The sequence below is a fragment of the Ascaphus truei genome, chromosome 8 (assembly GCF_040206685.1).
Source record: "Ascaphus truei isolate aAscTru1 chromosome 8, aAscTru1.hap1, whole genome shotgun sequence".
NCBI classification, from domain to species: domain Eukaryota; kingdom Metazoa; phylum Chordata; class Amphibia; order Anura; family Ascaphidae; genus Ascaphus; species Ascaphus truei.
In genome coordinates this window covers 77906611-77933796 of record NC_134490.1, presented here as the reverse complement: position 1 = coordinate 77933796, position 27186 = coordinate 77906611, and the positions used below count along the sequence as shown (strand labels likewise).

Here is a 27186-nt window from a genome sequence, read left to right as displayed (position 1 = left end):
TTTCAACAATGTTAAGTATCTTGCACTCACAATACATTTTTGACTCTTACCAGTATTTGTATCTGCTGAATTTCATGGCCCTCTAAACACCAGGAGAGAACCTGCTGCAAGTAGCTTTTCCTACCGGATACGATACAAAGTCTTTGGGGATCATGCACTAAGCAGCGGAAAATTGCATTCGCCAGGGGTTTGAATTCGCGAGAGCAACATTGCCAAACATGGCGAGTAACCGGTGGCGAGACAGTCTGCCTGGCGAGAAGCTGCCGAGAAGCCGTCCCCTGCCGAGATGTGTCTGCAGCAGAGAGAGATCCGCAGCTCTCTCGGCGCAAACATCGGCACATAAAAAATTTGTTTCAATACAATTTTATTCATACTGTACATGTGCAGGGGGTCTCCGGTGCAGAACCGCAATGGTTTCAGGTCCGGGGACCCCCTGCTTCCCGAGATACAGGCCCCGGTATGTGTCATCGGGTGCCAGTGTCGCCGCCATCTTTATAGCATCCCATACGCGACGTGCTCGCTAAAAAGATGGCGGTGACACTGGCACCGATGCCCCAAACCGGGGCCTGTAACTCGAGAAGCAGGGAGTCCCTGAGCCACAAATCAATGCGGTTCAGCTCAGGGGACACCCTGCTCCCGCACAATATTATAAAAATACATTAATGCTGCTTCATTACCATAGCGGATAGCCGCTAAGGCAATGAAGGGGTTAAGGCATAATAGCATGTTTATTGGGGACAATTGCCCCCAATAAACATTGCAATAAACAACATACACCCCCTTTGCCCCCAACAACCCCTATACCCCCATTACATATATCACATTTTTGGGATGCACAGCAATGATACTATAGGCCGGCGGTGGCCCTCGGGTGTTCCCCGCAGGCCTGCAGTACCAATTAAGTGCACCCCTAAAAAAATTACAACACTTAAATACACCACCCTTAACACATACAGTATAGTAATGGGCAAAATTAATATTATCCACATATGGATAATAGTGAATTTGCCCATTTAAAATACATAAAGAACAATAAATACATATAGCACTCACCCATGTCCGGCTGCCACGATGAAGGAAGGCCATCCTCATCTTCATCACCGTCCATGCCCCCTCCGATGCTGCAAAACATAAACAGGAATAAAAACAGCCAATGTAATATCCCCATACCCCTTAATCACCATAGCGGTTATTAACCGCTACAGTCATTAAGGGGTTAACCCACCCTCACCCACCACGCGGGAGGCCTACATACCCTCCCCCACTACCCCCTCACCCCGTGAGGCTTAACCACCCAATAACCAGCCGGGAGGCCTACCCTCATTCCCTTGGGGCTAAGACCACCTTCCCCCACCCACAGTACCCACAATAAAAACAATACACAGCCCCACAATAAACATCATTATATTTATTAAATACATAACCCACCCCCTGTGCCCCCCCATAAATACATGATTTATTATTTTACATACAGGGTTAATACCCCAGGCCCACGGAAGTCCCTGGTGGGCCTGACGGGTCACCTCACAGACCTACAGTAGCCCAGCACCATGTTTCAAACAGGGTCTGGAGGCCTACAGGTGGTCCCCGCCAGGCGCAGTGGTCCACCAGGTGGTCTCCGCGAGTCACCGTGGGCCACAATGGGGTCCCCACGGGTAGGCCCGCGGCTGTCTGGGGGTCCCCAGGTCAGACCCACAGGTGTCTGAGGGGCCTCGGGTGGTTCCCATGGGGGTCTGGGGGCCCTTGGGTGGTCCCTACGGGTCCACGATGCCCCCACAGATGTGGGGCCACCGGTTCTTCCCTGCAGGTGTCCCCCATGAACCCGGCAGCCGTTTACCCGTGAGAAGCACGAGGAGACCGCAGGTGGTCTCCATAGGTCCCCCACAGACCTGAGGAAACAACCCTGTATGTAAAAAAAATAAACATGTCCTATACATTAAATACATCAATCACCCCCACCCCCCCTCCCACAACACATACAGTACAATAATGTGCAAAATAACTATTATCCAGATAGGGATAATAGATTATTTGCCCATTATTAAACACATTAAGTAGCATAATAAAATAAATAAAGTTCTACTGACCTCATCAATAAGAAGCCCCCTCGCCAGCAAAATACGTGTCCTCCGTTGCCAACAAAATACATAGCCAATACATTGCAATTACATTCTGATATCAATTAACCCCTTAATCACCTTATCGGGTAATAACCACAATGGTAATTAAGGGGTTAAGCCACCCTGGACAGATACCCACCCTTCACCCATTCATTTGTACAGTGGCTTCATCATGCAACTATATATAGATAGATAGATAGATAGATAGATTTATTATATATATATATATATATATATATATATATATATATATATATATATATATATATATATACACACACATGATGAACCAATATACAAAGAAATATTTAAGGGTTAACAAAAACATACACAAATAAAAATACCACTTCTCCATATCAGCCACAGTCTAACAAAATCCTATTTCCTAATAAAATCATTCTCATCTGCCAATCAAAAGCATCAAATGCCAATCAAAACATTGAATTTACATTGTATACATGATGCATAAAATCTGTGCACCATGTACACTCTGCCAATCAATGTTAACAATAAAATATTCAAAAGAAAATACACTGAAATCCAAACAAGTATACTATTTAAACCAAGCAAGGCAACCGAAATAAATTACCATTAATGAATCAAATACCAAAACAATTAAAATACCATCCAAATCATTTACACAATTAACTATTTTAATCGTTAAACAAACCCATTATCCAACAAAGTTAATATCTGACAAAATAGTAGTACCAAAAAAAAACCACTATAAAAAAGCAAGCCTCACCCTGACCTAAAGTACAGCATACAACACCAAAAATGACATCTATCTAATTAATAATAATATTACACACATTTAAGAATAGCAGCATATCAAAATACATTTACATAGTGCAAAACAAGCATTCCCAACCAAATCATTTCTTACCCTGTATGTATATATCGATAGAGACATACATACATACATACATACATACATACATACATACATACATACATACATACATACATACATACATACAGTGGCAAGAAATGATAATGGAAAAAAATTGTATCACATATAAAAAATTACAAAAAACAGTTAAAGTTAAAAAATATACATTTCTTTTGTTAACTTACCATTAGCTGCCCCACTCTCCGACGCCCGTTGAACACCAAGCTCTCGAACAAATCCACGCACAGCAACAGGAACCCATAAAATTGAAAACCATAAAATAATAAACCATAAAATAATAAACGAAGCTTGTCTTTTATTTGTAATCCATTCCGTCACCGTCTCATCTATGTTCTTCCGTCTTCCGGCTTCTTCTGGGGGTCTTCTTGCCGTCTGCTGCCAAGCCCTCTTCTCTTCTTTCTTCCGGAGGTCCGTCCTCCTCGGCGTCTGCCTTCAAAATGAGACGACATAGGCTTGTATAGGCCTATGACGTTACATTGTCGTCATATGGTTCCCACGGCCCTTATTGGGCCGTGAAAAGCATGTGATTTTGGGGGGAAAAAATAATTTTGATAACGTCATTTAAAGGCAATGACGCCAGTCAATCAGAATGGCTGTGCTTCAATTGCCTTTAAGATGACATCATGAAAAGAAAGATGGCCGGCCTCACATGGTACGGTAGCCAATCAGAGCGTGGGAACTACATCCCTACTCTGATTGGCTCTAGTAGACCATGTGACAGAGGCTTTGGGGAGAAAGGATGTGATGTCATTTAAAGCCTGTCTCATGGTACTAGAGCCAATCAGAGTTGGGATGTATTTCCCACGCTCTGATTGGCTACCGTACCATGTGAGGCCGGCCATCTTTCTTTTCATGACGTCATCTTAAAGGCAATTGAAGAACAGCCATTCTGATTGGCTGGCGTCATTGCCTTTAAATGACGTCATCAAAATAATTTTTTCCCCCCAAAATCACATGTTTTTCATGTCGTCTTATTTTGAAGGCAGACGCCGAGGAGGACGGACCTCCGGAAGAAAGAAAAGAAGAGGGCGGGGCAGCAGACGGCAAGAAGACGCCCAGAAGACCCCAGAAGAAGCCGGAAGACGGAAGAACACAGATGAAGACGGTGACGGAATGGATTACAAATAAAAGACAAGCTTCGTTTATTATTTTATGGTTTATTATTTTATGGTTTTATATTTTATGGGTTCCTGTTGCTGTGCGTGGATTTGTTCGAGAGCTTGGTGTTCAACGGGAGTCGGAGAGTGGGGCAGCTAATGGTAAGTTAACAAAAGAAATTTTTTTTTTTAACTTTAACTGTTTTTTGTAATTTTTTATATGTGATACAATTTTTTTCCATTCTCATTTCTTGCCACTGTGTGTATGTATGTCTCTATCGACATATACATACAGGGTAAGAAATGATTTGGTTGGGAATGCTTGTTTTACACTATGTAAATGTATTTTGATATGCTGCTATTCTTAAATGTGTATAATGTTATTATTAATTAGATAGATGTAATTTTTGGTGTTGTATGCTGTACTTTAGGTCAGGGTGAGGCTTGCTTTTTTATAGTGGGTTTTGTTTTGGAATTTGATTCATTAATGGTAATTTATTTCGGTTGCCTTGCTTGGTTTAAATAGTATACTTGTTTGGATTTCAGTGTATTTTCTTTTGAATGTTTTATTGTTAACATTGATTGGCAGAGTGTACATGGTGCACAGATTTTATGCATCATGTATATAATGTAAATTCAATGTTTTGATTGGCATTTGATGCTTTTGATTGGTAGATGAGAATGATTTTATTAGGAAATAGGATTTTGTTAGACTGTGGCTGATATGGAGAAGTGGTATTTTATCTGTGAATAGAGGCAAGCCGGATAATAACAAACAATTTTGATAGGGTGTGAGAAAACCCATGGCCGCATTAAGTCCTTTGGTTTTGGTGCCAAAGAGTCTTATCATTCTGAGTTCAAATGTTTTCCGTTCTTGGGTGCTTTTAAACATTCCATTGAGGATTTTGATTTTTAGATCATTTATGGAATGATCTGGTTGTGAGAAGTGATCCTCTATCCTGCTTGCCTCTATTCTTAACCACACTTTCTCTCCCCCTCAGTATCCCTCCCCACCTTTCTTTGACACTGTCCCCTGGCTTCAAACACTTTTAACACCCTACCTTATCTACAGTAAATATCTGTTGTTTTTTTTCCCTCTCTCCACACTGTTTTAGCCATTGAATCCTTTGTATATCAGTATTGCTTGACCTGAAGAAGAGAGGATAACTCTCGAAAGCTTGTCCTATGACATAAATTGTTAGTCCAATAAAAAAGGTATCACCTAATACTGAAGAACTCATTTATTCTGCACTATCGCAACTGGACTAACACGGCTATTTTCTGCTTTATTCATGATGGAAGATACCCCATATGCCGTATGAAAAAGACACTGACCAAACTGATTACAAAGGAATCACAACTAAACAGCGACATCTACTTCCTATCAGAATGCAAGAGATGGAACTGGATATCAAATGGGCTGAAGATCAAAAACCCACTTGCAACAACAGACAATTCCCATTTCGCTGAAGAACAATGCAAACGCCTCAGTGAGAAACTGAGAAACAAACTGATCCATCAACTATATGGAAAAAAACAGGAATTAGAACGGCAAAAATGCACAATACTCCAACCCCTATAATTGCAAAGCAGTGCAAATACCAACAAACTGGAAAAAGATATGCAAACTCTGCACAAGAGACTACAGGGGAACTTAATCAAGAAGAAACAGAAGAAACTACAACTCCTCTCTCATGACAGCAGACCATGGACACAACATAAGGGATTTCAAACCAACAAAAAGCAGGACAACTACATAGAACTAGAAACCAGAACTGACTCTTCAAGACAGAGAACAAAAAAGAATTGCACCCGCTCAACCTAGTGTGACCGCTGAGATCACTAAATCAGACTGGTGCAATAGGGCAGGGAGACTAATCAAAACACAGAGAACACTGTATGATGTAAAGACACAATACATACAGAAAAGGCCCTATTAATGCACTCAAAATCTGAGGAGGTGAGACACCCTAGTAAAAAAGCAACAAAACAGAAATAATCTGAACCAAACCTAGAAATAGTATTTAAATATGCTTTATTAGTATTAGTTAAAAATGGTACCAGAGTATATGGTGAATGGAATGAACTGAATACAGTGAGTGCTATTGGGTAAGTTGCCAGAATGTTTAGCCAAAACAATGGAGCAATAAACATAAGCACTATGAATAACAGAAAGCACAAAATCAATGCCTATGGTTTAAGGCAGTGAAGGCTAACTGTCATGTGTGACGTCACTGGAGCACTATATAAAGTATATACACCCATTAGAGGCACTAAAAATATGTGTGAACACTAGCTCACTATAAACCATGCATCAATGATGGGTTTGAGAGGTAAGTGACAAAACAGTGGCAAAGATGGTCACATTAAACCAACAAAAAGCAGGACAACTACTTAGAACTAGAAACCAGAACTGACTCTTCAAGACAGATACACAACCTCAACCCAGAAGAGTACAAAGCCTGCCAGGGAGTTATAAACCTGTCTGATTATAAACTCTCTAAAACTGAGATCTCTGTTCTCTCCAAGGGACTAACATTCTGTCCCACCACCAAACTGGATCAAATCCAATTATTCTCAGACCTAGAATAATTCTTCAGGAGACTACGACTGAAAGAATATTTCCACAAAAAAGAGAGCACCCCATAATGACAGAGAACAAGAAGAAGAAGAAGAAGAAGAAGAACACGTACTTCACACCACCAACAGGACGCAACATCATACTTGACAGCTACATACAGAGCTTAAGTTTCCTTACTAGCATCAACACAACAGAAAAAAACTAGGTACAACCTATCCCCCCTGGAGAGATCTGCTATGAAGGAACTGCGAAACAACCACAACATCACCATCAAACCAGCAGATAAAGGAGGCGCAGTGGTGCTTATGAACACAAATAAATACATAGAAGAAGGCAATAGACAACTCACAGACAACACCTACTACACAAAACTCCAACCCAGGAATATACAAAGCAACTCATGAATCTCATTCAAACATTCCCTAACCACCTGCAACCACAATTGAAGCAACTAATACCTGACAACTCAGGAGTTGGGATCTTCTACATGCTTCCCAAAATCCACAAACAAGGAAACCCCGGCAGACCTATTATAACAGGTATGGATACACTCACGGAACAAATATCAGGCTTAGTGGAGAATATCCTCAAACCTTTAGTCAGAAGCACCAACAGCTTCATACAAGATACCACAGATTTTCTCAATAATCTTAACAACATCAACCAACTACCATCCAACACACTGCAAGTTACCATGGATGTAGAATCCCTTTACAGCAACATCCCCACAAGGATGGTATTGGGGCATGCCTGCATTTCCTTACAACATCTCCCCTGGATCAGAAATACAGCGCTGATGTAATTACCAAACTGATAGAATACATCCTCACACACAACTACTTCAGCTTCAACAAGGAAATGTACCTACAACTAATGGGGACTGCAATGGGTACCAAGATGGCACCGCAATATGCCAATCTTTTCATGGCAAATCTTGAACAAAGATTCCTAACTACATGCCTCCACAAACCCTACAAATACTACAGATACATTGATGACCTGTTTATAATATGGACAGAGGGTGAAGAAAACCTACAACAATTCCACGAGTCCCTGAACTCATTCCATCCGTCAATTAAACTCAAAATGGATTATTCGGCAAACCTAGTAAACTTTCTAGATACTACAGTAACACTGAAAGATGGCAAACTACAAACATCTGTATACAAGAAACCTACTGACAGATGCAGTTACCTCCACAACTCCAGCTTCCATCCCACTCATACAAAACAAGGTATCATACACAGCCAGGCCATACGATACCACCGTATATGCTCTGACACTGAAGACAGAAACAGGCATCTCACAACCCTGAGCGAATTGTTCAGACAGAAGGGATACAAACCAAAGACCATTGCCAAAACTATTACATCTGCAATAAAAGCCCCACGAGAACACCTGCTACAATATAGACAGAAAAAACCTACCACACGCATACCACTAGTGACCACATACAACCCTACCCTAGAGGGTATACGAAAAATAATCAAAGATCTGCAACCCATGCTGACAGAGGATGCGACATTAAAAGAAATCTTTCCCAAACCTCCCATTCTTGCATTCCGGCAACCACCAAACCTCAAACAGAAATTAGTCAGCAGAAAACTTCACAACGATTTTAAAGACATGGATAATGGCACAAAACCGTGCAGCAACAAACGCTGCAAACTCTGCAAACATATTTGCCAAGATCCCACAGCCAGTCACAACCATAGAACATTCAATGTTAAAGGATCATACAGCTGCACATCCAGGAATATAGTGTATATGATTCAGTGCAACAAATGTGACCAAGGTTGCTACATTGGGGAAACCAGCCAAAAACTACAAGGAAGAATGAATATGCACAGACACTCTATACTCCATCACGAAGAAGGAAGATACTGCTCACCTGTGGGACATCACTTCTCACAACCAGATAATTCCATAAATGATCTAAAAATCAAAATCCTCAATGGAATGTTTAAAAGCACCCAAGAACGGAAAACATTTGAACTCAGAATGATAAGACTCTTTGACACCAAAACCAAAAGACTTAATGCGGACATGGGTTTTCTCACACCATATCAAAATTGTTTGTAATTATCCTGCTTGCCTCTATTCTTATCCACACTTTCTCTCCCACCCAGCATCCCTCCCCCTCCCCACCTTTCTTTGACACTGTCCCCTAGCTTCAAACACTTTTAACACCCTACCTTATCTACAGTTAATATCTGGTTTTTTTTTTCCTCTCTCCACACTGTTTTAGCCATTGAATCCTTTGTATATCAGTATTGCTTGACCTGAAGAAGAGAGGATAACTCTCGAAAGCTTGTCCTATGACATAAATTGTTAGTTCAATAAAAAAGGTATCACCTAATACTGAAGAACTCATTTATTCTGCACTATATATATATATATATATATATATATAAATATATATATATATATATATATATATGTAATATGTATATATATATATAGTTGCATGATGAAGCCACTGTACAAATGAATGGGTGAAGGGTGGGTATCGGGCCAGGGTGGCTTAACCCCTTAATTACCTTTGCAGTTATTATCTGATAAGGCGATTAAGGGGTTAATTGATATCAGAATGTAATTGCAATGTATTGGCTATGTATTTTGTTGGCAACTGAGGACACGGATTTTGCTGGCGAGGGGGCTTCTTATTGATGAGGTCAGTAGAACTTTATTTATTTTATTATGCTACTTAATGTGTTTAATAATGGACAAATAATCTATTATCCCTATCTGGATAATAGTTATTTTGCACATTATTGTACTGTATGTGTTGGGGGGGATTGATGTATTTAATGTATAGGACATGTTTATTTTTTTTTACATACAGGGTTGTTTCCTCAGGTCTGCGGGGGACCTATGGAGACCACCTGCGGTCTCCTTTGGCTTCTCACGGGTAAACGGCTGGCGGCTCAACGGGGGACACCTGCGGGGAAGAACCGGTGGCCCCACATTTGTGGGGGCACCGTGGACCCGTAGGGACCACCCATGGGCCCTCAGCACCCCCTGGGAACAACCCGAGGCCCCTCAGACACCTGTGGGTCTGACCCGGGGCCCCCCAACCAGCCGCGGGCCTACCCATGGGGACCCCATTGTGGCCCATGGTGACCCGCGGAGACCACCTGGTGGACCACGGCGCCTGGCGGGGACCACCCGTAGGCCTCCAGACCCTGTTTGAAACATGGTGCTGGGCTACTGTAGGTCTGTGAGGTGACCCGTCAGGCCCACCAGGGACTTCCGTGGGCCTGGGGTATTAACCCTGTATGTAAAATAATAAATCATGTATTTATGGGGGGGCACAGGGGGTGGGTTATGTATTTAATAAAAATAATTGTGGGGCTGTGTATTGTTTTTATTGTGGGTACTGTGGGTGGGGGAAGGTGGTATTGGCCCCAAAGGTATGAGGGTAGGCCTCCCGGCTGGTTATTGGGTGAGTGAGGGTGGTTAGGCCTCACGGGGTGAGGGGGTAGTGGGGGAGGGTATGTAGGCCTCCCGCATGGTGGGTGAGGGTGGGTTAACCCCTTAATGACTGTAGCGGTTAATAACCGCTATGGTGATTAAGGGGTTAGGGGACATTACATTGGCTGTTTTTATTCTTCTTTATGTTTTGCAGCATCGGAGGGGGCGTGGACGGTGATGAAGATGAGTATGGCCTTCATCGTGGCAGCCGGACAAGGGTGAGTGCAATATGTATTTAATGTATTTATTGTTCTTTATGTATTTTAAATGGGCAAATTCACTATTATCCATTTGTGGATAATAGTAATTGTGCCCATTACTATACTATATGTGTTAGGGGGGGGTATTTCTTTATAAGTATGTATGTGTTTTGACATTAATTTGGCGGGGCACAGAATTGGTACTGCAGGCCCGCAGGTAACACCCGAGGGCCCCCGCCAGCCTATAGTAACATTGATGTGCATATATGTGTATGTTAGGGGGGTATAGGGGTTGCTGGTGTAATATATATATATATATAGATATATATATATATATATATATATATATATATTTATTTAGTGTGGGGCTGTTGTGTGTCATTTTTTTATTGTGGGTAGCGGGGGTGGCCAAAGTGGGTATTAGCCCCAACGGTGGTTTGTTTAGGGCTTGCGGGTGGGTAGCGGGAGGGCTTAACCCCTTCATGACCGTAGCGGTATTAACCGCTAAGGTCATAAAGGGGTTAAGTGCACTCGCAACCCCCCCACCCCCGCAAGCCCTAAACAACCACCAAGGGCCAAATACCCCCTTCACCCCTCCCCGCTACCCACAATAAACCTGGCACGGCTGGTTAACCCCTTCATTGCCTTAGCGATTAGCCGCTAAGGTAATGAAGTGGCCTTTAAATGAATTTTTCCTGCCTCGGATGCATGCCGGGGGGCTCCGGTGCTGGTATTAATGGTATCAGCTCCGGAGACCTCCGGCATCAATCCCAGGCAGGAAAAAGGCCTGATTTTTTCTAAGTGCTGTTCCGCCGCTCATCCGCAGCCTCTCCCCAGCAACTTGTCAACTTTTTGGGGCGAGACAGATTGTTGTGAAAATCTCAATTCTAGAGTGGCGAATAGCGGCGCAAAGCTACTCGCCACTACTAGAATTGAGCGGGTTTCAAAACATGGCTTGTTGCGGCGTAACGTGCCTTTTCGCCAACAAACTTGCTTTTCGCCAAGTTTTCGACCCTTACTGAATCGGGGTATGCATTTTTGGCGCAAAACGGGCGAAAAGTGACTTTGTGCCGCTTACTGCATGAGGCCCTTTATGTCTAAAGTAGTTTTGTTTCAAGTTAACAATTTATAGACTGAAAATAAGATATTAAAAATCTTGATAATGGAAGGCTTGGTAGAACTTTTTATTTCCATGCAGTTGTAACCTGATTATTTATGGACCCCTGTACTGCTGACGTTGCCTGAAGGAGTCTGTGAAACATTGCAACATACACTGGATATACAATTAGAGATGGGTAAGTTTGAGGGGATCAAATCTGAGCCCCCCAAATGTCAGTGGTTTGGACTGAGCAGAATGGCTGAAGGAAGACAGGGCACACGGATTTGTAGTATAACCAATTAATTTATTGCGCTAAACACTGACTGAGCAGAATCACGCTTTGACCCCTATTGACCAAACCAGTGGCAAAAATGAAGAACAACCTCATTTTCACTTCAGGCTCAGAGGAAATCCCCTCCCCTGCTCCTCCCCAACAGGCTCACTCTCTCCTCCAGAACCCCAGATCCTCCTCCCCAGTAGGTTCTTTTCCCCTTCCCTATACACAGCTCTTTTTCCTCAGCAGCCTTCCCTCACCAGTAAGCCCCACCTCTGCAAATCCTCCCCATGTTCCTCTAACTCCTCCTGCACATTCCCCATCACCAACGACATATCGATCCTATAATACCATGCACACTGCCATGTTCACCTGCACATACCACCATCATTTACCACCACCTCCTGCACACACCCGCCATCATCCACAACCCTGTACACACACCCACTTGATCCCCAGCACACACACCCATAATCCACCATTATATATATATATGACAAACAAAAAAAAGAAAAAAGCTGCGCCTCTGATTGAAGTGAACCAGTGTAGATGTAATTGCTAAAAATAGATCTAAATCAAATGTGAACTATTGTGGGTGTATCCCTGAATGACATAAGCAAAATAGACCTAAAAATCATATAATAGGCCCATACAAATTACAAAACAACATATAAAAAAAAAAGCAAAAAAAAGGTAAACCAGTCCTCAAATGGTTCCAGTAAAAATGTATGGGTGCTGGTATGGAGGGTCTCCGGCAGCTCTCAATGTGGACAAACCGCGTCCACAGGATATCTAAAAGGAAAAAAAGAGGAGAGAGCGCACGCCCATAGCGTAAAATGGTAGATTTAATGAGGGGAAGGGGGGGGGGGGGGGGGGTAAAAAACGCACTTACAAAAGTACAATAAAATCAAGCATATGTGATAATAATCACCACCATCCGGTTAATATTGCATACTCTTGGGGCTGTCCCAGGCTCCGATTGTAAAGGAACGACGTCCCCGCAGATATCCAGGGCTGGTGTGCTGTTTGAAAGTCCAAGAAAGTAGCTCCGTATAGTGTAGGTATCTGTAGCACTCGCGCGTGGATAAGTCCGCTCCAGCGCTTGGTATTGACTTCAATGTCAGTGCGTCTGACGTAATGACGCTCCCTGACGTGGCTTGAAAAAGTTAACCGTGACAGACGAAACGCGTCAGGGAGCGTCAGGGAGCGTCATTACGTCAGACGCACTGACATTGAAGTCAATACCAAGCGCTGGAGCGGACTTATCCACGCGCGAGTGCTACAGATACCTACACTATACGGAGCTACTTTCTAACAGCACACCAGCCCTGGATATCTGCGGGGACGTCGTTCCTTTACAATCGGAGCCTGGGACTGCCCCAAGAGTATGCAGTATTAACCGGATGGTGGTGATTATTATCACATATACATGATTTTATTGTACTTTTGTAAGTGCGTTTTTAATCCCCCCCTTCCCCTCATTAAATCTACCATTGTACGCTATGGGCGTGCGCTCTCTCCTCTTTTTTTCTTTTATATATATATATATATATATATATATATATATATATATATATATATATATATATATATATATATATATATATATATGTAAAAGACAAAAATAGAAAGCGCTGGATTTTAGCCCATATGTTATTGCAAATACCTGGTTGCATCTATCTACATTGTAGCACAGTAATTATTTTCCTTGTTTATACATATATATATATATATTTGCTGTATTTACAGTACAACGATTGTAGGAAGGTTCAAGGACCAGCACAGATGCTGGTGTATCCACATCAGTAGGTTCTCAGTGGCAATGTATGAATCACGTGATGCAGTCAAAAGTCCCAGATCGGAAGACACCGCAATGTCACCCGCAGTCCCTCCTGTCTTCTATGTCCAGTAATTAGCTCTGTTTTCGTCTTTGCAGCAGCGCCGTAACTGTTCCCACAGATACACTGTATTGCAAGGGTTCACAAAGTCACCGAGTATTTAACTCCTTCCTCTCCATGCGATGTCAAGCACTGCAGTCCGTAGTCACCGATCTTCGCTCCCAGCTCCCTCGCGATGCATAACGTAAATCACCGCTTGTGCCACTGCCAGTCTGTCAGTCAACCTGGCATCCATCTCTGGAACAGGTTTACCGATCCTCCTTGTTCAGCACCCATCAGCGCTCAGTGCGGCAGTCGCTCACAAGCAATCCTGGATCCCTGCATGGCACAGCAGCTGCATCGTCGCTCGGGTCACATCCTTGCTCAGTGCAACATGGTGCTCCACAGTTCCACATCACCGTGAATGTACTCCACCACTCCGGAATGTAGATCCCCTGGGCACTCATCACACAATTAGTCCTGAAATCCGCATTGCGGTGAAACGCACTTACACAAGATGAATAAAGTGGTAATTAACCACATATTCGCTTGTATCAATAATTCTGGCTCTACATTAACTCTATATATTTAATGTGGACCAGATGGTGAGGCTGTGGTATCTTGAGTAGTTAAGTAGTGTAATCCACGCCTTGCTTCAGTACAGGTGGTAAGGAGACAAGAGAGAGTGTATATAGGCGTGTGGATCTGATAGAGCATCCATGATTCGCAATTCAATCCCAGGAGGTCACCGTCTACTGTGCCATCCACTTTATTGGCTGAATGATGCAGTCTGGACCTGGGATAGATCAATTTCCAATCTATATATCCATAAAAACTCAATTATTACAGGAAGCAACACAGCTTAAAGTCCTCATTAAGTCCTTTAGGTGGCAACATCTTTAATTTAATTTAAAGATCATATGTGCCTCTATATTGTAGGACAGATGCTCTGTCCCCCCCTCTGGTAGGGCTGGGAACATGTGCAATCGGCATACATCTTAGGGTAGCCAAACTGTGTCCCCTTTCACGAAAGTGGCGGGCCACAGGCTGTAATTTCCATTCCTCTGCATTCATGGGGTGGCTGAGGGCTTTACGTATAGTTGATCTGTGCATGTTAATGCGTTCTTTCAGCATCCTCGACGTCTTACCCACATAGAAGTGACCACACAGGCATTTGATGAGATATACCATGTATTTTGTTTCACCGTTCACATAGTCCAGTATCTTAATATTAGTTCCATCTTGTCGGTGGGCATACGTTTTGCCTGTGATCATATATTGGCAATTTATGCAGTCATGACATTTATACACTCCAATCGGTCACACTTGCCAAGAAGTCTGGGTAGGATATTTCTCAATGGGGCCAGTTTTTACTAAGAGGTCCCTTAGGCGGTTACACCTTTGGTAGCAAAAAAGTGGGGGAGTCGTGAACAGGTGGCCAATCTTAGTGTCATTAGTTAAAATGTGACAATTTGACTTTTTTTAATCACAGGTGAAGCCGGGCTATAGGTGCTAATGAAACAGAAAAAGTTCAATTTGGTTAGCATTTCTAATTTGGGAAGTAGCAAGTCTTCTCTCCTGATAGTCCCAGCCCTATCTATAGCTATCTGCACCTCTCCAGGATGGTACCCTCTGTCTGTAAACCTCCTACCCATACGTAAGAGAATAGGTGGTATCTTTCCCTTCTAACTGGTGGTTCTGATTACTCTAAGCATTTGCGAATAGGGAAGCCTTTTCTTGAGAGGGGCAGTATGATGACTAGATGCCAGGAGGAGGGTATTTCCAGCGGACTCCTTTTGATACAGGCTTCTGCTAAGACCTACACCTGTTTTATATATAATCATGTCCTAAAAGCAAATAGATATTTTACTAAAGGACAAAGTGAATCTAATTGTAGACTTATTCAGTCTATCAATGCACTTGAGAAGGGATGCTTTTGTGCCCTGCCACACCACGAAGATATCATCTATATATGAATAATATGATCCATGAATAAATTGGCGTATGATGGGGCCATTTTAGACCCCATCGCTGTTCCCCCAAGTTGCAAGTGAAATGCCTTTTCAAATTTGAAATAGGTACTCGGAAGAGGCGTGTCCTTACGTTCTTGAGTATGTAGAGTACCGGCGGTATGAGGAAGATTGTCTCCAGCGACTGCGACAGCAAGCAACGCGTGGTGTGCGAGGAGAAAATGCAGAGAATTCGAGCAAGGAAAGTGAGCTTAGTACTGCTAATGCTTCAGAGCCAATCAAAACAAAGGAAAAAAAGATTAAAAAGAAAAGAAGTTCGCAACTGACCGCGGAAGTTACAGAAACTGTTAATGATGAGCCTGCGACATCAGGAAATTGTAATTCCGAAGGGAGCCAAGATGTTCTGCAGCCTATAGGGACTGGAGGAATTCTCCTGGGAATGGCGGAATATCCAGTGATGAAGGCGTGGATTCAAAAGGAGGCGGCAAAGGAAAAAGATGAGAAAAAAGTTGATGATTCCTTGAGCCAGGTTAAAGATGCAGTGCGAGGTGCCAAGCATGACTATGATCTCCTCCATGAACAGTTGGTTAAAGAGCAAGAATCTAAAACTGAGCTACGGAGGGGTCTGTCTGCAGCGATCACCAAGTGTATAACTTTGTAGAAGACAAAGAGTCACTTGGAGAGCGAGTTCAAGGACATGACGACTAACCTTGAACAGTCAAATGCAGCTGCTGCCACCTGGGATGAAGAGGCAAAGGCTGAATTGGATGTCTCTCAGAAGGAGATTCACCATTTCACCACAGCACTGAATTTATATGATTACGCCCTTGAAGAGGTCGGGTAAACTATAGAGACTGTAAGAGAAGAGAAGAAAAACCTACAAGAGATGGTTTCAGATTTGACTAACCAGGTCAGTGAAGAAGATGAGAAGCTTCACCAAGCAGAAAAAGTGAAGAAAGAATTGGCCCTGGAAAAGATAGAAGTGCAGCAAGCACTGCAGAATACAGAGAGAGTACTGAAGGAGAACGTGTCTCATTGGAGCAGCGCAAACAAACATAACACAAGCTGCAGAGCCAGCTGCAAGGTCTACGCGTGAGTCTGCCGGAGGCCAAGGAGAAACACGCAGATGCTGAGGAGAAGCCACAAGTGCTACAGGAGAGTCGGAGTACCCAGTTTGTCCCCACAGAGCAGCATGAGGAGATGAAGGCCACACTGAGCATAACCACAGCATTGCTGGAGGAGGAGCTTAGAGGCAAGGTAACTCTATATGAGAGTGAGTACGAGGCGGTCCAGAAACTGGAGTGGGAGCTGGAGGAGCAGAGAGGTTGCTCCATCCCCAAAAGTCAGTATGCCAAGGAGAAACAGGCAGGGAAAAATGAAGCTGCTCCGACCCTAGCGACAAAAATCGGCAGAGCTGCAAAATATGATGAAGGAGGCACTGATGCAAACTCAGAGCAAGGACAGGAAAGAGGTGGAAGCTCTAAGCGGAAAAATGCAGGATCAAGTTTTTGAAATTTTCAAAAATAAAATGGAACAAGCTCTGAAGCCACTTGAGGTCAAAAATAAAGAGATTACAAAACTATAAGAGACACTTGGTTTACAGAAGAAGTTCATGCAAAAGATGGCGATAGAATTACAGGATGTACTCAAGAAACAGAGGTCTCTCACAGATGAATTAAACTTGCAGAAAAGCTTAGAAGTGGAAGAGCTTGAAAGACTGAGAAATAAGATAACAGTACTGCAGGGACAAAGAGAGAGTATGCAAAGACTTTAAGGTCAGTGGTTAAAACCTTTGAGTCTGAAAAGATGAAGTTGGAGAAAAAGGTTACAGAATTAAAACAGAGGGAGGTTCTGCGCACCAGTGAAGTACAGACAGGTGTCTCTGTTGATCTACCTAATTATTTAAACACCTGATTCCAATTATCCCCTTTAGTTTAGCTGATAAAACCGGGGTTTCACTTACTTATGCACATACCCTGACTCTTAATTACCAATTGTTTGTCTGATTCATACATTATTTTGTTTAAAAAGACATGGAATTGGTTAATATAAACCCGATTGGATGTTTAAGAAAAGACTGGTTTTGATTCAAGACAGTTATCATTGGGGTTCACAGCATTTTTCTCACCACTGTATGGGTATATATACTGTATACACACATGGCTATACACACACACATATATTTAAAATGTCAGCACAATAAATATATGTATGGATAAAGTATAATAATGTACTAATAATGATTAAAAAAACACACATACATACATATATATACATACATACATACATAGGTAAAAAAAGCAGCAAGCACTCCAATGTAGATATCCAGAAAGGCCTGGTGCTAGTCCCATAAATAATGTAAAGGGAACGTCACACCCCCAGGAAGAAGATCCCTGGGGATCGAAACGTCGGATTTTTGTGTCTGTCTCAATACATTATTTTGCTGACTTACCTCTGAGTGCTGTCTCTCTTTGCTGTTCCGCTGCCCTGCTGGATGGTAACGTACACACACACATACATACAAGAATATGTCGGACAACAAAAATAAGATGCACGGCAGAAAAAAGTCCGATAATAACTGGGTGCTCTGATGTTTAGATGCAAATCAATATTCTATGAATGGCGACACTCACATGGCGTGCTGAAAATGTATTTAAATATAGATATTTGAGAACACTATTGGGAGGCTAATAAAGGTCCTAATAGTTGTCCGAAATGTTGATATTTAAATAAATGTATTTCTTTATTTTTTTTTGTGCAATTCCTGTGAGTGCTTGCCATTCATAGAATATGCCCCAGATGACTTTTATTTAACTGGCTGTAAGCATCAAAAGGGTCCATACTGTGGAATTATCCTTCAATAATGCAACAGGGGTATTCATTAGGAAAGGAAGAGTGACCTGTCGTTCAAAGCCTATGTTAATTGTTACACTTGAGTTATTTCATACACATTTTTTTCAATATGTATAGTACACATATACCGGTATATCAGCCCATGTTATGTAGCAATGGGACACATTCTTACCCAACAAGTCCACTTTGTGTAACCTATAAACAATATATAACAATTAGAGATCAACAGATCTGTCTCATATAAGACTACGGTGTTTCAACAAATATAATAACTGTGCAAATGTGACTCTAACAATGCACCAATTATCTCAACTTACACAACAAGGACAATGCCTTGTAATATTACAATAATAAATAGCCTAATGCAACCGAGTTATAACTGATTCAATAAATAATGTCTACAATGCATGTCGTGCTTTAATTATTTATAATGTAGGTACCTTAGTTTTGTGTATTTCTACTACAGTGTTCTATTTTTAGACTCTATAAGGCAGTCTTGGCGATCAGTACCATTCTCAGACATCTTTTACAATGTGTGAAATCCCCATTACACATTCTACATCGTTTGGAGAGAATGACAATGAACATTTTGCCATTTGAATTGCAAATAGTAGTGAAAATGTGGATTGTTATTAGCCAGTTGGTTTCTCGAGTTCTCACATACATGTGAGGAAATTGCACTAATTGGGAGAGGAGTCGAGGTCACGCCCTGACCAGCGCACATTCCTTGCAACTGTGAGTCACAACCAGGCGCTGTTCTCTAGAGATCAATTACACTTTCTCAAATGTGTTAGGAGTTGTACGTTGACCTTAACACTATAAGAAGTGAACGGAGTCCCATAACAAAGGCTTATTTTATGTCTGAAGCAGCTGGAGATAGGAAAATGGTAGATTTTATTTTCATGTATACAAATACAATTATATGTATATATTTTAAACAATGTGCTTCCAAACCTATCACAAAGGATATAGATTTAAATGAAGGTGCTATTTTATTACACACAGGCACACACACACACCTTATATATTAAAATAGCACCTAATAAATAAACGTATAATACAATCCCCAATGTATTCTTTAGAAATTGTTCAGATTAGTTATATTCCACATTACCACCATTGTATCACCTTTCAAACCTTAAACTTATCATCACAGAGTGTTTAAAAAGTCTTATGTTAATATACAGAATTTAAATGAGGGTGACCTAGTTTATGAAAAGTATACAGTGAGCATGTCCTATTTCCTGTACCTTTAAAAAAAAAATCAGTTCACAGAAATATAGAGCAATTTTAAGAAAGATACATTATTCAATATTATTTGATTACTGAATATTTCTATTAGTTTTTTTCACCATTCTTCAACATACAGTGAAAATGGCATTAAAGTAATGCCTTGCTATATATAGCAACCCTACCCATACCCTACCAATCCCCTACCCTACCCCACTAATCCCCTACCCTACCAATCCCCTACCCCACTAATCCCCTACCCAACCAATCCCCTACCCATACTCTACCAATCCTTAAATCAGTGTAACTCAGCAGCTACAATATACCTTCTTATATCACTAAGGTAACATTATCTGTTACAGTTCGCAGCTGAAACTGCTGGGAATATTGGCAACAAATTATCACAACAGGAAAGTGTTGCAAAGATCTTGCACGGCTGGGGAAATGTTCTGAAAACCTGCTATAGAAATCAAAGAATGCCCAGAACATTAAAACTCATTAAAAATGGCATTACAGCTGCAGACCAAGGAAAATCCTACATGAGTGTTTAAAAAAAAAAAAAAAATCAGTCCTGTATTATGAGAAAATACTTACAGCATTTTTTTTTGTAAAACCACTCTGAATGATATTTTTTATGTATTATAATGTAACCAGCATGTTTTGTTTCTATAGCAACCACTTACAAAGTCACATCCCCTTCCTCTTCTGAAACAGGCTCTGGCACACCCCTTTTTGATCCCTGCCCTCTCTCTCCAGCAGTGCACCAATTGTATCTAGTGACTGCCTGGTCACATGATCTTCCCCACAGAACTTTGCACCTTTGGTCCTCGTCTGCTGCACTGACAACCATTTACTGAACCCCCAAGTCGAATCTTCGCTGATCGATCACAGGAGAACGGATCGAACAGCAACTTAGCTAATTACTTATCATTGTGTGGATTGTACTGATGCACATATTAAAGAGGGAAAAAATAAAATGCAAAAAAAAAACCCGGCAGCTTGGACTGCTGCTTTAAAAATTGAGTAATTTAAAAAAAATGCAGTAAGTATTATCTAATGCTACACAACTGATATATATATATATATATATATATATATATATATATATATATATATATATATATATATATAGAACGGTATCATCTATTTATTTTTTGATTATATATATATATATATAATCAAAAAATAAATAGATGATACCGTTCTATATATATATATATATATATATATATATATATATATATATATATATATATATATCAGTTGTGTAGCATTAGATAATACTTACTGCATTTTTTTATTATATATATAATCAAAAAATAAATAGATGATACCGTTCTATATATATATATATATATATATATATATATATATATATATATATATATATATATATATATATATATATATATCAGTTGTGTAGCATTAGATAATACTTACTGCATTTTTTTATTATATATATAATCAAAAAATAAATAGATGATACCGTTCTATATATATATATATATATATATATATATATATATATATATATATATATATATATATCAGTTGTGTAGCATTAGATAATACTTACTGCATTTTTTTATTATATATATAATCAAAAAATAAATAGATGATACCGTTCTGGCCACAGAACGGTATCATCTATTTATTTTTTGATTATTGAAGCTCGGCTAACACGGTACTGATACCTCTACATATATATATATATCACTTGTGAGCACATTCACATATCTTAGACAGGTCTGTAACCCTGCCTTTCACCATTATCACCTAGCATACAGTGCTTCCACTGCAGCATGCAAATGAGCACACCATGTCACCTTTTGCCTGAAATCAACAGCTTTTAAGCACAGCATGGGAATCAGATCCAAAGCCAGAGAAACCACTCACAGGCATGTTTCAACCTTAATTGGTCTCATCAGTGTGAGGTTGGTTGTACTGGCTTTGCAATTTTCAAGGCTGTAGGATTTACCATATACATTTTAAAATATGGTGAGTAAAAAAGGCAACAAGAAACCTCCACTGTATAGCATATAAAAAGATCACTTGTGAGCACATTCACATGTCTTCGACAAGTCTGCAACCCTGCCTTTCACCACTATCACCTAGCATACAGTGCTTCCACTGCAGCAAGGGATTCTGGGAAATGACATGCAAATGAGCACACACCTTTTGCCTGAAATCCATTTTTACATGGACCCTTATAAGATAATGCTCGCTGTTAGCACGCCATTTCGCTCAGGTCCACTCTAAAGATCCAAGTGGGCTCAAAATTATGGGGATTGAGAGTATTCCCAAAACCAAACTAGGAGGGTATAGATTCAAATCACTGTGTATGAGAGAATCCTTTTGGATATAATCTCTCGATACACTTTCACCAAAGGTCTCGATGAGTGTATAGACACAAGTATACTGGCCTAGTTCCGTTTGTTCTGCTGTCCTTGTCTCACTGCTTATGGTTCAATATTGATCTCTATGTTCGTCTATGTTTATATGAGCTACCTGTTGTAGGAGGTTCTTTAGTCTTCTGTCTCTGGAAGTTTGTTTCTGTATCTTTTGCACTCTTGTATCTGACAACTCAAGTTTGATATTTAGTTGCTGGGCATTAGTCTGGAGTTTACATTTAGGTTAATATTAATTGTTCTTATTATTTTTAAACACAATAACAATTTTAATTAATATCATTTTTATCCCATTTAGGATTGCTAATGTTATTTTTTTTAAAATGTATTATTTAAGTGTTTATTATTATTAATTGCAAGTGTTGGTGTTGCATTGTTCCCACCATATATCAAGAGTTTGTGTTTTTTAATAAATGGTAATAATTATTATGTTTATATAGATATAGTTAATTGTAAAGTTTTCAATGAATGATTATTATTGGTTCTATATCAAATTACTTTAGGATTGGTTTCACAATAGGTTCATGTTTAATGTCTGTAGTATTATTAATTAGTGTTAACTGCTATCTAGGACAAATTTTGAAGTATTTGTTAAGGTATTCTTTATGTATGGTGTGGACAATCTAACAATTTAGTATTGTTTATATGTTATTATTGTATTTATCAAGCACACATGAAGTATGTAATTTATGAAATCTGTTGAATCAGTATCAGCAGATTCTATTGTGAGAATAACTTTACTTGGATCTCAGCCTATTTAATTGGCTGTTGTGGACCAATCAAACACCCCTGACGAAGTCACGAGGCGTGACGAAACGTGTAGGGACGGTGACATCATCAAGTGTGGGTGCGTGCACGAGGCGTTCTCTGGCATCTCAGCAACATAGCCAGCTGATTATTTCATTGCCGGTACCTAACCGAAGCAGGAGCAGAAGACATAGAGGCACTGTGAGACACAGCGGATCGGAGCCAGCTCGTGGCAGGAGCTGTATATGGCTATCAACTGATCAGGTGCACCCTGTTTATTCCAGACTCCCCCACCCCCGTGGATGACTCCAACAGAGATTTCTCTCCAATGTGTGTTTGCTTTAATATTCTGTAAGTGCAATTCCTTGGGGCTGCTTGTTCTATTAAATGCACGTTTATTTTATACAGTTATATGCTTTGGAGCCTGCGCTTCTTTTTGTTTTTTGTTCGTGTGTGTGTGTGTGTGTGTGTGTGTGTGTGTGTGTGTGTGTGTGTGTGTGTGTGTGTGTGTGTGTGTGTGTGTGTGTGTGTGTGTGTGTAAAAAAAGAACACATGTAGAACATTGCTTGGATTACCTCTTTAAATTATGTCTCAGCTATTTTCATACAGTACAACTATTGGTAAAGTTTTTCATTGTCAGAGAAATATGATTATGAAGATAGTGTAAATTGCAGAGCTACCCCTAAACAAAGGCATTTATGAGATATTATCCATTATCCCAGTTAATCCTACACATTGTTCTTGTGTAGAACGGAAACAAGGAGCGGTTGTTGAGATAACTGTCTTCCATTAACAAGATTGTGATTGGCAGGAAGATCAAGATTTTTTTTCAATCACAGGTCAGGCCCTCTTTTTAAAAAAGGGCAATCCTGCTGATCCAAGTTTGAGCTGCAGTCTCTCTCTAAGTCCCTATTCTCCTGCTTCAGAGCTTTGATATGGTTCAAGCTCTCCCTTGTACCAGTCCCTACCTGTCATCAACTCTTCTATGAAGAGCAAGACACATCAGGGGTTTGACCTGGGGGAGCTGACCGGGTGGGCAGGAAAAAAACCTTACTACTGGACCAACTTCCTTATCTTTCACATCCTAGAATGCTAGCAACAGTATCAAATGTGAACCATAAAACAGAAGCTTGACCTTTTCAAGGAATTCTCAACAGACTCCGTTGCCTTTTAACGAATGCTTGAAAAAAGCTGTCATTCAGCATATTAATACAAGTGGAACCCCCCAAAAAGACAAACAGAAAGGGGATTGAGGTGAAATACCATAATGATGCTTAGATAGTAATCTATACAACTGTTTGTTTCCTATGAAACATATATGAAGATATCATTCAGCAGCCACATTGTATATATGTATAGTTCCTTGAGGGAGCTGATATACTGATGTGCATGAATCAGTAACTAAACAGTGTAGTATGAAAATATCCACTGTCTAATTTTGTCACTGCTATGTGGGTTTTTGGGATCTCCAAAGCCATTGTGTAACATCGGGCTACATTTAAAAACAAATTCAAAACTTAACAGTGAATAAGTGATGACCACCATACATATTTAAGGACCACCTCGATCAACCTCTAAGAATAGTGTCATATTTGAAGAGGAAGCTATGCAGGAGGGACAGAGAAGCAGCAATGATTGACATCGGTGCCTGATTGATTCTTCTATATGTGGACATTCAGTCGGTAAGCCGAGAGGATCAAGAACAACACGCAGTATGAAAGGACATCTTGAAAGCTCATTTGGTGTATTCTGAAATCTCTGTACTTTTTAATCTATCATTTGCATGAATTTGGAAAGAGATACATTGATAGTTACCTTAAAATGTCTATAACTCAGGTTTCAATTATTTCCATATCTCTAGGCAAATATTAAGCATTTCTGCACTGTCTGTGATGCTGAACACAAATTCTTAAATAGACTGAATGTGTGATGTAAGCATTGTTACACTTTCACGGGGCTAGTGGTATTTTGGGACTGTCTTGCTTTTCCTCAACACATCCAAATATTGGATGAAAAAAAAACAGCATTTGTCAACAGCTTTCCACAAACTAGGAAAGCCGTAGTATATGGTTAAAGAAGAACTCTGCCATTACTAATGTAAAACAACATCTATAACGACCGTTTTGAGTCGAACATCCTCATTTAAATCAATAAGGGTTTTTCGGACGAAAATGTGAGGTTGTGATCTCGAGTTCACGAAAATGGGTCCTTCGTAAACAATACAGCACTCATTTAAAAGATGTTTTAACCTTATTAAAATTCAGAGTATTTATATCTAGACCCCCTTTCATTTGTGACATTCTTGCATTTCTTCTTCATTCACACATTAGTTACACCGATATAAATTATGACATTGGCAGTCTCCTTAATGTAAATTAACAGGGATTTCTAAAACACTTCTATAATATTCACTGCTGATTGAATATAGGGACATTGGACATGTGGGATATTTTTAGCTTGGAATATTCTTTGACCCAAACAACTTTAAAATGTTATTCTACTAAATTGTCAACTGTTCTTACTAAGTGAACCATTTTGTAAACTCTAACCTCTCTGCAAGGTTTTCCTTCAAAATAAGATTCTCTAGTTTCCAACTATAAGGCTCAGGGGACTCAAATAATTTCCCTAACCCTGACATCAGACCCAATAAACCCACGAGACTCTTAAAGATGTAACTTAAGTGTTTGTAAAGTTATGTTTTTCTAGGCCCCGGTGTCCAATTCCATTCTTGAAAGCTAAAAGACGGTGGGTGTTTTAGGATACACTGAATGATGGGATAAATGTTAAATATGTTAGTAAGAGGACTTCTTTTTTTTTTTTTAACATATGAATGTGACAAATTAACATTTCAATGGGGTTCATTTAAATATGTGTGTTCATCTTTGTTTGGTTTCACAGGATTAAAAAAGTTTGTGCCTCCGTGACTCCTGATTTTAGAGAGCACAGCGTGTTTATTTATACAAATAATTGTACATCCTATTTTTGTCTTTTAATACTAGGAATCAGTACAATAACTTTGTTCCTGACATGCAATGGACTGTGATGGGGTTACCACTGCTGGCAAATTAAGAGCAAACAAATGTACTTAACTTTACAATGTTTCTAAACAAGAAGTTAGGCAAAAACTAATGGGATTTTAACAGGCAATTTGTAACAAAATAATTAGCATTGCTGTTACATTACTTAGCAACTGACGGTTCACCCATAAAAAAAAAAAATATATATATATATATATATATAATGGACGTCATTGACTATATATATATATAGTCAATGACGTCCATTATATCCAACCATGGATATGTCCAAATATCTAAAAACAATTATTTGAAGTAGACTTTTTTTGTGCTGGAATTTGAACGTCGATGTACCAAGCCCTATGATAGAATGAACTATCTCTGTGGGGCAATCCTACATTGCTCTCTCCTGTTGTAGATTTATCAAAGACCAAAGGGGTTACGGTCAAACAGAATTTTTTTCTATAGGTACAAATTACAGACATGCGACAGGAATCAAATTGACGACTTACTTGTCTGAGATCGATGAACGCTAACTGCAGAGTGTCCTCTTGAAATCCTGGTACAGGGTCTGAACTCGCAAACACTATAAGTGAAAATAATACAAATAAATAAATAACCTTAATCTCACTGGTAAGTATTAGGCATTATAAAAAAAAATGACAATGCATATTGAGCATTACAAATATCAATACTTTTTAATACGTGTATTTAATAATTGTATACATGGAGTTGATACAATGAAAACAGTCACCTTCACATGTTTGCATTTAACAGCAACATGCAGTTACAAATTATACAGCATATGCTATTAGTAATAAATAACATAAGATATATACAAGTTGTAAAGCAGTTTCCCTTGTACTTATAAGCCAATATGTCTCCAAAATAAAAATAAAATCTGGAGGATAATTTTACAATAAGGTAAGAGTCGTTTGTAAAAAAAAAAATGTAATGTAGCTCAAAACCTAACAGTCCTGGAGTGCAGACTTGTAGGGTGTGAAACCTTTTAGGGGACATGAGAATTCTTCATAGATAAAATTATAGTGTTCAGTACAGAGGTTTGGAAACCTCTCTACTTGAAGAGCAATCCTAGCCATGGCTAACATGAAGGAAACACATGAGAGTATACTGTATTTTTTCAAGTTTCTCAGCAGTAAAATAGGGCACTGTGTTTTTTTTTTTTTGTTTCAATTTTTTTTATTGGTTTAAAGAAAAAATAACAGTATACAGAGGTAAGCAGGTTACATGGTACAGAAAATTGTCACACAGGTCGATTTCATACCCATTGGGTCACACACAATATCATTTAGAGTGTATCTTGGT

At 39.9% G+C, this 27186-nt stretch overlaps 1 protein-coding gene and 1 long non-coding RNA gene across 6 annotated transcripts in view; one reads left to right on the top strand and one right to left on the bottom strand.

The window, feature by feature from the left end:
- EXOC6 (exocyst complex component 6) overlaps nt 1-27186 on the bottom strand; it is a 291045-nt gene that overhangs the window by 37725 nt on the left and 226134 nt on the right. For all 5 annotated transcript variants that reach the window (XM_075612772.1, XM_075612774.1, XM_075612773.1 and 2 more), the window contains one exon: nt 26373-26446. In XM_075612772.1, the coding sequence (XP_075468887.1) occupies nt 26373-26446 (74 nt within the window). The remainder of the gene's footprint in view (nt 1-26372; nt 26447-27186) is intronic.
- LOC142502023 (uncharacterized) overlaps nt 1-27186 on the top strand; it is a 100086-nt gene that overhangs the window by 43019 nt on the left and 29881 nt on the right. The gene's annotated exons all lie outside the window — the stretch shown is intronic.